Source organism: Puma concolor, chromosome C1 (assembly GCF_028749965.1).
Source record: "Puma concolor isolate L17-30 chromosome C1, mPumCon1.1.hap2, whole genome shotgun sequence".
In the NCBI taxonomy this organism is placed as follows: Eukaryota; Metazoa; Chordata; class Mammalia; order Carnivora; family Felidae; genus Puma; species Puma concolor.
In genome coordinates this window covers 4394038-4407754 of record NC_141674.1, presented here as the reverse complement: position 1 = coordinate 4407754, position 13717 = coordinate 4394038, and the positions used below count along the sequence as shown (strand labels likewise).

Sequence of the window (13717 nt, the reverse complement as noted above, 5' to 3'; positions counted from 1 at the left end):
GCTGAGGGCCAAGAGGCACATCCCCATTTCCCTGTTGAAAAGCAACTGGCCTTAATTTGTGACAGTTCGAGAGAACAGAACCGACGGCACGGAGATGATTTTGGCTCGGTCTAAGGAGCAGTGAACGAGGTGGGCTGCTGGGGGCTGAAGGAAACCGCACTTTCATCCACCATCTCGTCCCGAACACAGAGCAGCAGGGACCTGCATCTTCCAAGTGGGGGGGAAGGGGGGCAGTTATATAATTAAGATAAAAATAAGTTTTCCCGGCTGTTCACAGAGCCAGTGTGGGAGTGGGTGCCAGGCCGGCGGGTGGTGCTCCGTCCCGGCTGGAGCGTTTTGATGACCTCTGGCGGTCTCCAGGCCCTGCCTGGGAGTCGTGGTGTCCCTTGGTTACGTTAGCTCCTCCTGAAGAGGAGGCCTCTGAGACTCCGCGGCACAAGAAGTCGACGGATTTTTAAATATGCATGTTTAAGACCTTTCTAAGATTTTAATCATTTTTAAGTAGATGCTAGTTTTGCAGTCTAAGGTGTGGGGAAATTTTTTGCAGGTTTTTGTGGTCAGAGTAATGCGCGTAAGTAGTTTACGAAGTCGGGTACCAGGCTTACTGCAGAAACAAGCAGCCGCCCCTCCCAGCACCCGTCTTTCCCACCTGACTCCTGCCCCCACCCCACCTGACCCAGGAGGGACATGCCTCTCCTGCCCCCTGAGCTCTTGCTTCAGACGTTTCTTCTGTATTCCTGAGTTGCACGTTTACACTGTTCTGTTTTTCCGGTTTCCCCCCCTCAGTAAAGATAAGGATGCAGTTCCCCAGCGCCCTTGTCCACCCGGCGCGGTTATAATCGCCCTTGGGGTTAAGTGAAGGTTCACCAAATAAATGCTCAGCTGAGCCAGGCGGGCGTACCACGACTGCCAGACCTTTCTCGAAAGGCCTTTTCCTCACGGTGTTAGTAACTCTCTCTCTCCCTAGGTTCCTTTGACGAGCTTTCTATAAATCTGTCACTACTTCGTTTCCAGACTGTTGGATTCAACCTTCCCCCTTCCATCGCACTCCTTAGATACTCTCACCCATCCTGGTGGCACCCCCCGCCCCCAGGATCCCCGCTTCATCCTCCCTGCTCCCATTCCAGTCTGGACCCTGCTTTCCAGGCCTGCGTACAGCTGGGGCCCCAGGACTTTCCTCACCAGCTTCCTAGGAATGCCTTTTCGTTCAGTCAACATCCTGAGCTGCACCAAACAGAACCTCCCTGTCCTCGAGGAGCTCGGAGGCCCAACCCTTTCCTGGGTTGGCTTTCCGCCTCCCTGTCTTCCTGATTGATCCTTTTTTGGGCATCCTCCAGTAGCTCATTATAAAAGATGCCTGGAAGGCAAATTTCTTTGTCCTTTTTTTTCTGCTCTAAGTCTTTTAAAAGAAAAAATAACGTAAGGACTACGCATATATACACATACAAAGGATTACGTGTAATGTATAAACCGTAACAGGAGTGAGGAACATGTAGGACCCCACCGCCTGACCCCAGGACAAGAGTACTGCCCACACCTTGCATCCGCTTCCATGGCCCCCGCCTGCCCCACCTCCCTGCCAGAAGGAAACACAATCCAAATGGCCATCCTTGTGTTGCTTTTTAAATTTTGCCATAAATTGTGTGTATGCTTGGGGCGGCCTGGATGGCTCAGTCGGTTAAGTGTCCGGCTTCGGCCCAGGTCATTGATCTCAAGGTTCGAGCCCCACACTGGGCTCTCTCCTGACTTTGCAGAGCCTACTTGGGATCCTCTGTCTTCCTGTCTCTCTGCCTCTCCCCTGCTCGTGTGCGCTCTCGCTCTCTCTCTCTCTCTCTCTCTCTCTCCTAAAAATAAATAAATAAGCATTTAAAAAAAAAGAGGGGGATGTAGGCTTAAGTAATACACTGTTTGGGTCTTATTTTTCAGCTTTATAAAAATGCTACCATGCTATCAGTAGTCCTCTGGGACTTGTTTTCTACCCACACCTCATACTCTTTTGGAGTCTGTGTGTTTCTCGTGAGGCTGTGGCTCGTTCATTGTCTTTGCTGTAAACCAGCTCACCCACCCTCGTTTCCGGGGTTTTGCTGTTAAAGAACATTCGTGCTTGTCTCCTCATGCACACACGTGCAGGGGTGTCCACAAACACCTAGATATAAAATTGATGTTCAGCTCTTAAGAGATGTCGCCACCTTGCTTTCCAGACTCTGCATACCTCAGAAAGTCTTGGTCGTATCTTTATCCTCAGCTAAGTATAACGCGTGTGTGTGCATATGTTGGACAGTATACGTGTGTTGAGACACGTGTTATGAAGTGAGTCTAACTTACTATTTAGTTACAGCTTCATATTTAACGTGAATATTCCTGCTCTATTTTTTAACATCCACGAAGTTTCCTCTTCTCAGATGTGTTGTTTTTCTAATTCATGGGAAGGTGCAAAGTGGGGCTCTGGTGCTTTGAGCTGTAGAGACAGATGCCCTGCGTTCGCATCCCATCTCAGACACTTCGCCTCTTTGTTCCTCAGCGTGTTCATCTGTGAAGTGGAGACAGTGGCAGTGTCGTCAGTGAAAAGCTGAAGCAGAACACGTGTTGAACACTTGGGAGAGTCCCTGACACATAGCGTTCACAACGCTGTTTTTTACGATTAACGCAACATCTCTTATTTTTCTAAGGATATTCCTTACAGGTTGTTTGCCATTTTCTTTGGCATTTGTCTTCTCTGCTTCTTTCTCCTTCTTTCTGATCTTTACTTGGTTTCCGACTTCCGTGTTGGAGATTTCCCTCGAACGTGTGGTAATAATCTCCGGCTGTCTGCTCCCGAGGAGGGAGGCAGAAAAGCCCGGGCTTGGCAGGGTTTGTCACTCACGGCCTTAACTCCCTCCATCCTCGACGGAGCTTAGTGTTGAAAGGCCTCTTCTACTCAGCGGGTGGTTGCTCTCTGGAGAGGAAACCCCCAGTCTCTGGCCTAGCTGCGGTAGGGGCGTGGGGGGAGCGGGCTGGGAGATGACCCTGTTTCCAGGGCCTGCCCCACCCCTCCCGCCAGAGCTGGCATGCCTTCCCTTGATGTCTTCAAAGATCAGGCCTCTGTCACTTGTCCCCTTAGTAAGCAGGCAACTCCTGGGGTGCCTGGTCCCTCCGGTGCCTCAACCAGCAGAGGCCTGGTTTCAGCTTCCTCTGCTCAGTGACCATCTCCATGCTTTTCCAGTTTCTAAGGCTTGGTTAGCACCTCTTCTCTATCACCTCTGTTATTCCTTGAGCCTCACTTTGGGAGGGAGGAGGGTTTCGAGACAATAATACTATTGGTTTAACCAAAAATCCACATTGGTTATTGGACGTAATTGTACCAGAAGCCTTTTGTTTGTCCATCATCATCGAGATAGAAGAACAAAAGAAAAAAGAAAAAAAAAGAAAATAGCCACAACTCTGTCAACCACAGCTTCTTCGTTTGAAAGTCTGTCGGGAAGAGGGGCGCCTGGGTGGCTCAATTGGATAGGTATCTGACTTCAGCTCAGGTCGTGATCTCGGGATTCGTGAGTTCCAGCCCCGCGTCGGGCTCTGCACCGACAGCTCGGAGCCCAGAGCCTGTTTCGGATTCTGCGTCTCCCTCTCTCCGCCCCTCTCCTGCTCACTCTCCATCTTTCTCTCTCTCAAAAATAAATAAACACTAAAAAAAACTGTTTTTTAACTGCAGATTCTCAGAGGAGCTGCACAGGAGTCTGTCAGGCTGCTCCCGGGGACTCTGCATCTAAACTGGCAGGCTCCCAGGGAGGTCAGATGGCGGCTGACTTGGAGCTGCTGCAGTAGTCTGCAGGCGTGAGGGCAAAAAGCCATCTTGCTTACAGTGCTTATTTTTATTTCATGGTTAAAGAAAACAGGGTTGACTTAAGAATGGTTCATTTGGTGGTCCAGTGTGGTTGTAGTTTAGAGGTTGGAATAGATGCTTAAAAGGTGATCTCTTCCTCCTATGTTTACCTCCCTGAACCTTTGAATCTTAAGAGTTGGTGATTTTTATTAAGTAGTTCAAAACCTGAGAAACTAGTAAATCAGATTCATTTGCTAAGTCGTGTTATATTCTTACTACTGTGGCCTGACTGAAGATGGTTTGAAACCACGGGGAGTGTCCTCCCTGGAGCCCAGTCGCTTCTGGTCTGGGCAGTGGAAACTGCCCTACGCGACAGACTGATTCTTCCATCTCCAGAACAGATCACAGAGGTCTTAGTTGGGAATCTGTAGCTGCTGCCTGTCCCACTGACAGTGTTTCATCGGTATCATGAATGCATGTAAAGGACTTTATAACTATCATCGTGTTGTCTTTTTATACTCTGATGGCAGAATTGAGTACCCTAACACAAGGCTCAGCCAACCGTGGCCCACTGTCTAGTTTTCTTCAGCCCGTGAGCTAAGAATGGTTTTTATTACATCTTTAATGGTTTTTAAAAAATCACAAGAGGGGCATCTGGATGGCTCAGTTGGTTGAGCAGCTGGCACTTAATCTCAGCTCAGGTCTTGATCTCCAGGTCATGGGTTCAGGCCCCTCACTGGACTCCATGCTGGGCATTTAGCCTACTTTAAAAAAAAAAGAAAAAAGGAAGAAGAAGAATTTGTGACACATAAAAACGATATGAAACTTGGGGCACCTGGGTGGCTCAGTCGGTTAAGCGTCCAACTTCGGCTAAGTTAATGGTCGCACAGTCCATAGGTTCAAGCCCTGAGTCGGGCTCTGTGCTGACAGCTCGGAGCCTGGAGCCTGCTTTGGATTCTGTGTCCTTTTCTCTGTGCCCCGCCCCCTGCTCGAGCTCGCTCGAGCTCTCTCTCTCTTGCTCTCTCTGTCAAAAATAAAAATGAAACTTGAATTTCAGTATTCTGAAATAAAGTTTTATTGGAATACAGCAAAGCTCATTCATTTAAGTATGACCCGTGGCTTTTTTGTGCTTTCAGTAACAGCACAGACTGAGTGGTTTCAGCCATAACCGTCTACAAAACCTAATATATGATCTAGCCCTTGACAGAAAAAGTTCGATGACCCTGCTCTAGAAAACTAAAGTGAAGTGTGCAAGTATTTTCCTTTGTAAACTCTTTTTATTTGAAAAATGTGATTTAATTACAATTTAATAATAAAAGGACACAAACCTCCATACATTGGATGAAAAGTTGTTGGGAAAGCGCTGGCTCATTAATTTACCCGGCATTAGATCTATTTTATCTTTCTCTTTTCCTTGATCTTTTTGATCTTCTGTCAGAATTCAGATCTTTCACCCCTCAAAGTTGTGACTTCTCATATAAAAGCATATTGTCTTGAAAGTTCCTGAAAGTGAGTTGGTAAGTTGCCACCAAATACCTCGTTAGCACACGGAGAAGAAAGCTATCCGGTTCTGGTACTGTGACCAGCCCATTTTCAAAAGGTTATCGCCTTGAAATGGGAGAACAGCAGAAGGCAGACATCCAAACCACTCTTGAAAATATTAAGAGACATGTCCTTGTGCACCCAGAATGATGTGATCACTCATGCTCTGGGACAGTCTGTTTCATTGGGTGTGGCTGGCTCTTGAGCCTAACATCCCGTACAGTGGCTCTCTTGACCTTTCTGGGTGAGTCCTTTTCCATAGACTCGGACCAAAGCCTGTTGAGTCTCAGAAGTCACCGCTCAGGCGCGTGGGTGGTGGCTCTGTCGGTTAAACGTCTGACTTCAGCCCAGGTCATGCTCTCACAATTGGTGGGTTCACACCCCACGTTGGGGTCTGTGCTGGCAGCTCGGAGTCTCGAGCCTGCTTCGGATTCTGTGTCTCCCTCTCTCTCTGTCTCTCTGCCCCTACCCCACTCGCACTCTGTCTGTCTCTCTCGATCTCTCTCTGTCTCTAAAATAAACATTAAAAATTTTTAAATTAAAAGGAAAGAAACAACAAAATAGTTGAAAAACTGATGACTTGAGCAATATTTTTGGCTTTTAAGGGCTCTTCTACCCTTTGGTACACAGGCTGATTGTCAGTGTGAAGTTAACACAAAGATGTATCATTCTAAAATTTTTCTTTGGGAAAGGAAAGAAAACCATACTTAACATTCTGGAAGTTTTCACCCAATGCAATTAGACAGATAATAAAGGAGATGTAAATATTGAAAGGGCTGTAGTTTTTTGTGTAGGATATGATTGCCTGTCCTTAGAGAACCAACTGAAACCTGCCGAGACCAACAAGTTTGAATGAGGCGGCCCATCAGGAAACCCCCAGAGATAAGACCGTGGTTGCCACCGTTCCTGCCGCACGGATCACCAAATAGGCTCCCCTGACCGCTCTCCCTGCCTCCTTCCTCGCCTCAGCACAGCAGCCCGATTGAGCCTGCAAAACTAGGGTGGGACCACACCATCCTGCCTGAGGCGCTCCAGTGGCTTATATCATTTGTTATGAGCCAGCATCCTGACAGTGGCCCGTATAGGGTGACCGTCATTCCCCATCCAAACCCCAGGACGTTTTTGAGAGAGAAAAAGAGGTACTTAAAATAATTAAAATTTTACAGCTTTTTGAAATGTTTATTGATCAACACTGATTTTATTATATTGGAGAAACTATGAAATGGTTTATTTAAAACCTATTTTCAAAAATAAAATATTTCCTGTAAAAAAACACATACCTGTGTATATTAAAGCAGATTTTAAAAATTATATTGATTATGTGAACATGAAAAGTGGCAGAAGCGGGGGCGCCTGGCTGGCTCAGCTGGTAGAGCATGCAACTCTTGATTTCAGGATCGTGAGTTCAAGCCCCACATTGGATGTCGAGCCTACTTAAAAAAATAAATAAAAGTAGCAGAAGCAGAATCATTTTTGGCACACATTCACATACGTATATCAGCTGTTTTTGTCTCTGATATTCTGCGTTCTGGTTATGTATCAGTGCATAACCAATCACACCAAAACTTAGTGGCTCGCGTGAACAATTGGGTTTTCTCTCCTGGTCCTGTGGTTGACCAGGTTCTCTGTGGTTGACCATGGTTCTCCCTGGGGGGGTCTCCTCATATGGGTGAAGTCCAGTGGCAGCTGGGTCACACTGAAGATGACGTTTGCACTCTTGTGCCTCCCAGGTGGCTCTCCTTCTTCTCCCCCTAACCCCGGCTGGCTTGGGCTTCCTCACGGCATAGCAGTCTCAGGGGACATAGATTGTCCTGTGTTAGTGAGCTTCCCCAGAAAAGCACCTCCAAAGGCCTGAAAGAAGCTTCGAGTCTTCCTGTGACCTAGCTCTGAAGGCGACACCTTCACACCCACTGCACTCTGTTGGACAAAAGCAAGTCCCAGTCCTGTGCAGAATCAAGGAGAGGGCTCTGTGCAAGGGTCACATGCCAGCAGGCAGGACCCACTGGGAGGCCTTCTTTGGATTCTTACTCCCTCACTGTGGCACCACTATTTTTCCAAAGAATGTACCTTTAGTGTTTTTTTTTTTTCTTTCATGACATTGCCTACCATCTTCTACACTTGTATTTAGTAAATTTGAAATTTTTAACATATTGGATTCTTCTCTGTATACTATAGTATTCTTAATTGAGAAGAAAATAGTCTAAATTCTAAATTTCTACCTTGTGGAGCATGTATTTTGGCCCAAGTATTTCCATAAGTATTGTCTTTTTGTCTCCATTTGGAATATTTTTCTTTGACGCATTTTTTTTTTTTATAAACTGTCTTTATTTATGATCTTTTGACTGCTTCATCAAATTTACATGCCAGCCACAAAGCTGCACGCAAGGCCTTTTCGTTCCGTTCCAGGATAGAAGATAAATTTAACTAATTAAAGATGACAGCTCCACCCAACGATTCTTACCAAAAATTGAGATATTCCAAAATACCATTATGGAATTTCTAAATGAAAAAAACTGTTGGGGCTCTCTTATGCAGTTTGTCCTTCCTCAGGAGCTCAATTTCAGAGTTACGTGCTTTATTTCCAGTGATTGCAATTTCTTAAATATTTTAAAAGCTACAGGGTTTATTGTGCCATTTTAAAAAGGAGTCCTTTAAAGACTCAGACATTCCTAATATTCAATTTTTAATGCACTGGCACGCCACATTTTTTTGTGTTCAGAATCAGCTTCACAAAAAAAAATTGCTGGTACTCTGCATACACAAAAATATTTGTACGTTTTGACAACTTTAGCTTTTTTTTCCATAGGTAGACTATCACAGCTTTTTTTTTGTCTGTTTTATTTTATTTTTTAAGTTTGTTTATGTATTTTGAGAGAGAAGAGGGAGAGCACAAGCAGCGGAGGACAGAATGAGAGAGAGAGAGAGAATATCCCAAGCAGGCTCCCTGCTGTCAGCTCAGAGCCCAACGCGGGGCTCGAACTCCCCAACCTCAAGATCCTGATCTGAGCTGAAATCAAGAGTCAGAGGCCTAACCGACTGAGCTGCCCAGGTTTTGACACGGTTATGCATCTGTGTGCATTGTAACTAATCCCAAGACTGTTTCTACTCCATAGGTCTCTTGATTCAATAAGATACTTGTACTGTAACGCTGTACTTTACCAAAACTGGTATTTGAATGTCACCACAAAAACAAAATTTTACATTCATTGTGGAACATTCTGACTGGAGTTTACAGTAACATTTTCTCATAGAGTTCCCCCAATTCCCACACCGAGGATGAGGGCAGCACACAACCAGCAAATCTTGGACACCGACAGGGCGTCCGAGAATCCAACTCCATTCTGACACCGTCTACCTGGAGACGGCATCAGATTGCACATGTTAGGGGTTCAGTCCTCCAACACTGCTCCCACCCCCCAATTCAGATGCCAGTCCCGAGCCCAAGGCCTAGGACTGAGGGCTGCAGATTCCAACACCCGCCCCCTTGGGTTCTTTTAATTCTCTAGAGGGGCTTGCAGAACTCAGGAAAACACTTCAGTTTACAAATCAGCAGCCAGAGCAGGGTCTGGGGAATGGGTACTGGGGCTTCTGTGCCTTCTCCAGACACCCTACTCTCCCTGTACCTCCGCTGTGTTCAGCAACCCGAAGCTCTCAGAACCCAGTCCTTTTGGATTTTTATGGAGGCCTCATTGCGTAGTCAGACTGACCTAAGTCATTGGCCATTGGCTGATTCAGCTCCCCGCCCCCCCCGCCCCCCCACAAGTCGCCTTCATTAACATAACAGAAGACACTTTTATCGCCCTAATCACCAGAAATTTCTAGGGTTTCTGGAGCTGTGAGCCTGGAACCTTGTGGGTGAAGACCAATAATACATTTAGTCATTCAGATGACTAAATATACATTTCTTATAATTCACAGCATTGTACATTTATAATTCTAATCAAACAATTATTAACATTAACTGATTTTCTATTTGAAGCATCTGGTTAACACTCACATAAAAGTGGCATCATTAGCAGCTGCGAGGTTCTTTTGCTACTAGAACGAACACACATACAGCTATGGCTTTATCTTTCATGTGTGCATTACAAACCTTAGAATGGAAAAATAGTGAAATTAACAGAGGAACTACCATTTGATCTGTAAATCCCTGCTGCTGCTACCCTTCATTTCCGGGCATGGTCTTTAAAGAACAATGAACTAACTATTAAAGGAGACACCGGAGTTTAGACTTAATTTTCATGTGGTCTGAGTTAGCACTATGGATGGATGGTCGATGTTGAAAAATATTTCATACAAGTTACAAATTCATCGACTTACTGAGAAAATGGAAATTGAGTGCTTGTTTTTGTTGTTAAATATACACTATGTTTAATTTTATTGCTGCCTGAAGAATTTGTCAAAAAAGAATTATCCCCCCCCAAAACAACAAAACCCCTGCGTGTTTACCGAATCAGGAGTTGCCCAGTTTTAAGTGACTTGTGAAGTAGGAATGGTTTTTATATTTTTTATGATCAAAAAAAATCAAAAGAAAAAGTTATATTTTGAGACATGAAAAATGTATGAAATTCAGATTTCAAGGTGAATGAAGAGAGTTTTACTGGGGTCAGCTGGGTGTGGGCTGTTCTCCTCTACAACAGTGACCGTAGGATCCACAACACCTAAAATAGTCACCGCGGCCCTTCACTGAAAGTATGCCACCGCCTGATTATACCATTCAGTAGGAGGAAAACACTGGTGAGAGTATTCAGACTGCCATCTGATGTAAATATGCAGGGGTTTTGTTATTTTGCGGGAGGTGATACTTTCTTTTTTGATAATTCTCCACGTAGCGGGACCGCAGGACTGGCCACCTGTCTCCGCCCGTGTTCACATGCACCTGCCGCTGTCCAGGCACACGGCTGACCGCAGCTTCACGCATGTCCCGGGCCAAGGCACAAGCCACCTGCCTGTGTCTCCTACGGCTCACACCCACACTGAGACGGGGAGCGCACCGTGCACCCCACACGCCCCTAGAGGGGACTGTGGCAGATGTCAGGAGTGGAGAGTGAAGGCCTGTCCACCAAACCCAGTCTGGCTTCTTAGTTTAAGTCAACCGCTGACGAGAATACTAGTGATGGTGATGGTAGTACGTTATGTAAACGTGAAAATCTGGGATAACTGCCAAACCAGCAAAGCTGCAGGATTCAGCTGGTCGTCTCCTGGATCTCCCCCCTCCCTCCCCGTGATGTCCACAAATCAGCCACAGGCAGCAACCCCAGCTCCTCCCAAGCCTTGTGCTGTTAGTGCTCCAGCGTCGTCCTCCCTCGTTCCCCTCTCCCGCCTTTGTTCGCATGTCCCCTTCTCAGGGACAGAAACACACGCTCCCACGCTACTTCGGGGGCGGTAGGTGTTCTGGGTCGTGATTGTGGAGGTGGTTTTGCGAGTCTATATGTCTGTCAGAACTCACTGAGCTACGCACTTTGGGCGGGTGCAGTTTATGTTATTGTATGTAAATGAAACCTCGGGGGGGGGGGGGGGGGGCACCTGGGTGGCTCAGACGGTTGAGCACCTGCCTTTGGCTCCGGTCGTGGTCGTGATCTCACGGTTTATGAGTTCGAGCCCTGTATTGGGCTCTGTGCTGATGGTGCAGAGCCTGCTTGGGATTGTGTGTCTGTCTCTGTCTTTGTGTCTCTCTCCCTCTCTCTCTCTCTCTCTCTCTGCTCGCTGCTCCTACCCCGCTCGCACCCTCTGTCTCAAAATAAATAAACATTTTTTTAAAGAAAACCTCAAAACAGTTTTTTTTTTTTTTTAATGGGCTGCAGGGAACTGAATAAAAACGTGTGCGTGGTCAGATATTTATATGTGGGATTAAGAAATATGCCCATTTGAAAAATCTTATGACAATAAAATAATAAACATTGATTTTCTGAGTGTGGAGCATTTTATATCAGTCAGCAAATTTTAGCTTCACATTATTTGAGAGAATATGGTGTTCCACTTCTCATAACTTAATTCTCAGATTAATTTTAGAAAGTGAAGGGCACCTGGGTGGTTCAGTGGTTAAGCATCTGGCTCTTGATTCCATCTCAGGTCATGATCCCAGGGGTCGTGGGATGGAGCCTCGCATGAGGCTCTACACTGATCACGGAGCCTGCTTGGGATTCTCTTTCTCTTTCTCTCCCTTCCTCTGCCCCTCCCCTGTTCACTCTCTCTAGCTCTGGAAAAACAAAACAAAACAAAACCTGATTTAGAAGGTGGGAAGAGTTTTTCAATCTCCCATTTGTCCACAATTGATTTTGTGTGAAATTTTTTTTTTTTTTTTTTTTTTTTTTAGTTTATTTATTTTGAAAGAGAACATCCCAAGCAGGCTGTCAGCACAGAGCCCAACATGGGACCCAAACTCACAAACCGTGAGATCATGACCTGAGCCGAAACCAAGAGTCGGACGCTTAAGTGACTGAGCCCCACAGGCACCCCATCTCTGAAGTTATTTTTAAGTTTTAAAGAGTTTTGAGGTAGTTGTATGACTTAAGAGTGTCTAGACTCAAACATGAACATGTTTGGTCCACGTGGCTTGTGTCTAGGTTTCTGCATCCATGGGTTAAATCTAGAGATGATCTAAAATTAGACCCATGAAGTGGGTCCTGTTTGGGCTCTAAAAATCAAATTGCGTAGACTGTTTTCCTTTCCCTGACCCTTGTCTTTGGCGCGTCATTCACCTGCAGACGCGACTGGTTTTCTGACCCTCGCAGTCGGTGGAGCTGTGCTGCTGGTTGGTGTGAACTGTGACATTCATGCTCTGCGGGCCTCCTGGCGGAGTCCTGCCCACACTCAGTGAACCGCCGGGTGCCAAAGCGTAGATTGTCTTTCGTTCCACAAATACCACCCCTGCTGCTGACTGCTTGTTTTTCTGCCCCAGGGGACCATCAGTGTTGGCATCGATGCCACTGACCTTTTTGATCGCTACGAGGAAGAGTACGAAGATGTGTCCGGAAGTGGCTTTCCGCAGATTGAAATTAACAAGATGCACATATCCCAGTCCATTGAGGTAAAGCCCAGACTCCCCCCACTCCCAACCCGCCCCCCAGTGCAGTGAGGCTTGGGTTAACGAGGCACAACGTACTGCGCAGCTGTGGTTTTTCTCATCTTTATTTATGAAAGGATGTAATTAGCCACTTAAAAAAAGAGAGAGAGAGAGAGAGTTCCAGGCATAACCTTGTTTGTTACTGCTTTGCTGACGTGTTAGCAACATGAGTGCCAGGGGACGCTTAGCTTCCAAGGTCGTAGGGCTCCCCCAGCAGAAATGCGAGCAGTCTAAAAGAAGTAGCGGCCAAGTTCAGGATGATTCGGGGCGAGAAAACAGACCTCCATGGGTGATTCCAAGAACCAGTTTTAGTTTTAACGTACACTCTATTGTGTGCAGAAAACGCAATATTCAGCTAAACCCAGGGTCACTAAAATGTCGTCTTTCTACCCACGATTTGGATGTGGCACTGGTGGGCCAGTCTGCTGAGGGTAACAGTAGGTCTCTCTGCCCCCTCAACTCCTATGTTTATCTTCAAGTGCATCACATGAAGTCCTAACTCTGGGAAACCGGCCCCTCTGGTGGAGCTTCCAGGGTTAGTACAGCCCTGGATTCAGTCCTTTCCATGGTGCCGGTGGCGAGCAAGACCTGGAGAGGTGCAGACATCCCACGATGGGAGGAGAGACACATGAGGCAGTCACTGTGCAGTCTGATGCCATCGGTACACCGGGAACCAGGATGTAGCCCTGTCTTTCCCTGGTTTTATTTCTAATTTGCCTATTAACACTTTTGTAAAACATTACCTCGGTGGCCACGTGCAGTTCAGATGCAAAGTGGGAGAGAAGCGAACCAGCTGAGGTCATACCGTGCATCCCTGTACATTTGAGCTGTAGGTCACTTGCACCTTTGGCCGGGCAGATACAGCGTATTCATTAGGCTGCTGTCCTTGTGCTTCTTAGTGCTTTGATTCATTCGTTACCAGCAAATCTCACTTCCTAGGCACCCTTGACAGCTACAGACACAGCCATCCTCTCCGGAAGCCTCTCAACCCAGAATGGAAATGGAGGGGGTTCCATTAACTTTGCACTTAGACGAGTCACTTCCGCAAAGGGATGGGGAGAGGTAAGAATGTCGACTGGCGGGATCGTGTTGTCCACTGCAGAGTCTTATTTCTGAACATTTATACTCTAAATGCCAACCCTCAAAAAGACCTGGGTTGGTTTCATCATTGTATAAAAGGTGGATGTCAAACTTGCATGAGTTGACTGTCCCCAAGAGAAAAGTCTGTCTCGTGCCTGAGAAGGAATCCTCTGTCTGCTGGACAGCTCAGAGGTAGGACAGAGCAGCAAGATCTCCCTTGAGATGCCACC

At 46.4% G+C, this 13717-nt stretch overlaps 1 protein-coding gene across 2 annotated transcripts in view; it reads left to right on the top strand.

Moving 5' to 3' along the window:
- DNAJC11 (DnaJ heat shock protein family (Hsp40) member C11) overlaps nucleotides 1-13717 on the top strand; it is a 69485-nt gene that overhangs the window by 39629 nt on the left and 16139 nt on the right. For both annotated transcript variants that reach the window (XM_025912121.2, XM_086715552.1), the window contains exons 5-6: nucleotides 12243-12371; nucleotides 13347-13469. In XM_025912121.2, the coding sequence (XP_025767906.1) occupies nucleotides 12243-12371; nucleotides 13347-13469 (252 nt within the window). The remainder of the gene's footprint in view (nucleotides 1-12242; nucleotides 12372-13346; nucleotides 13470-13717) is intronic.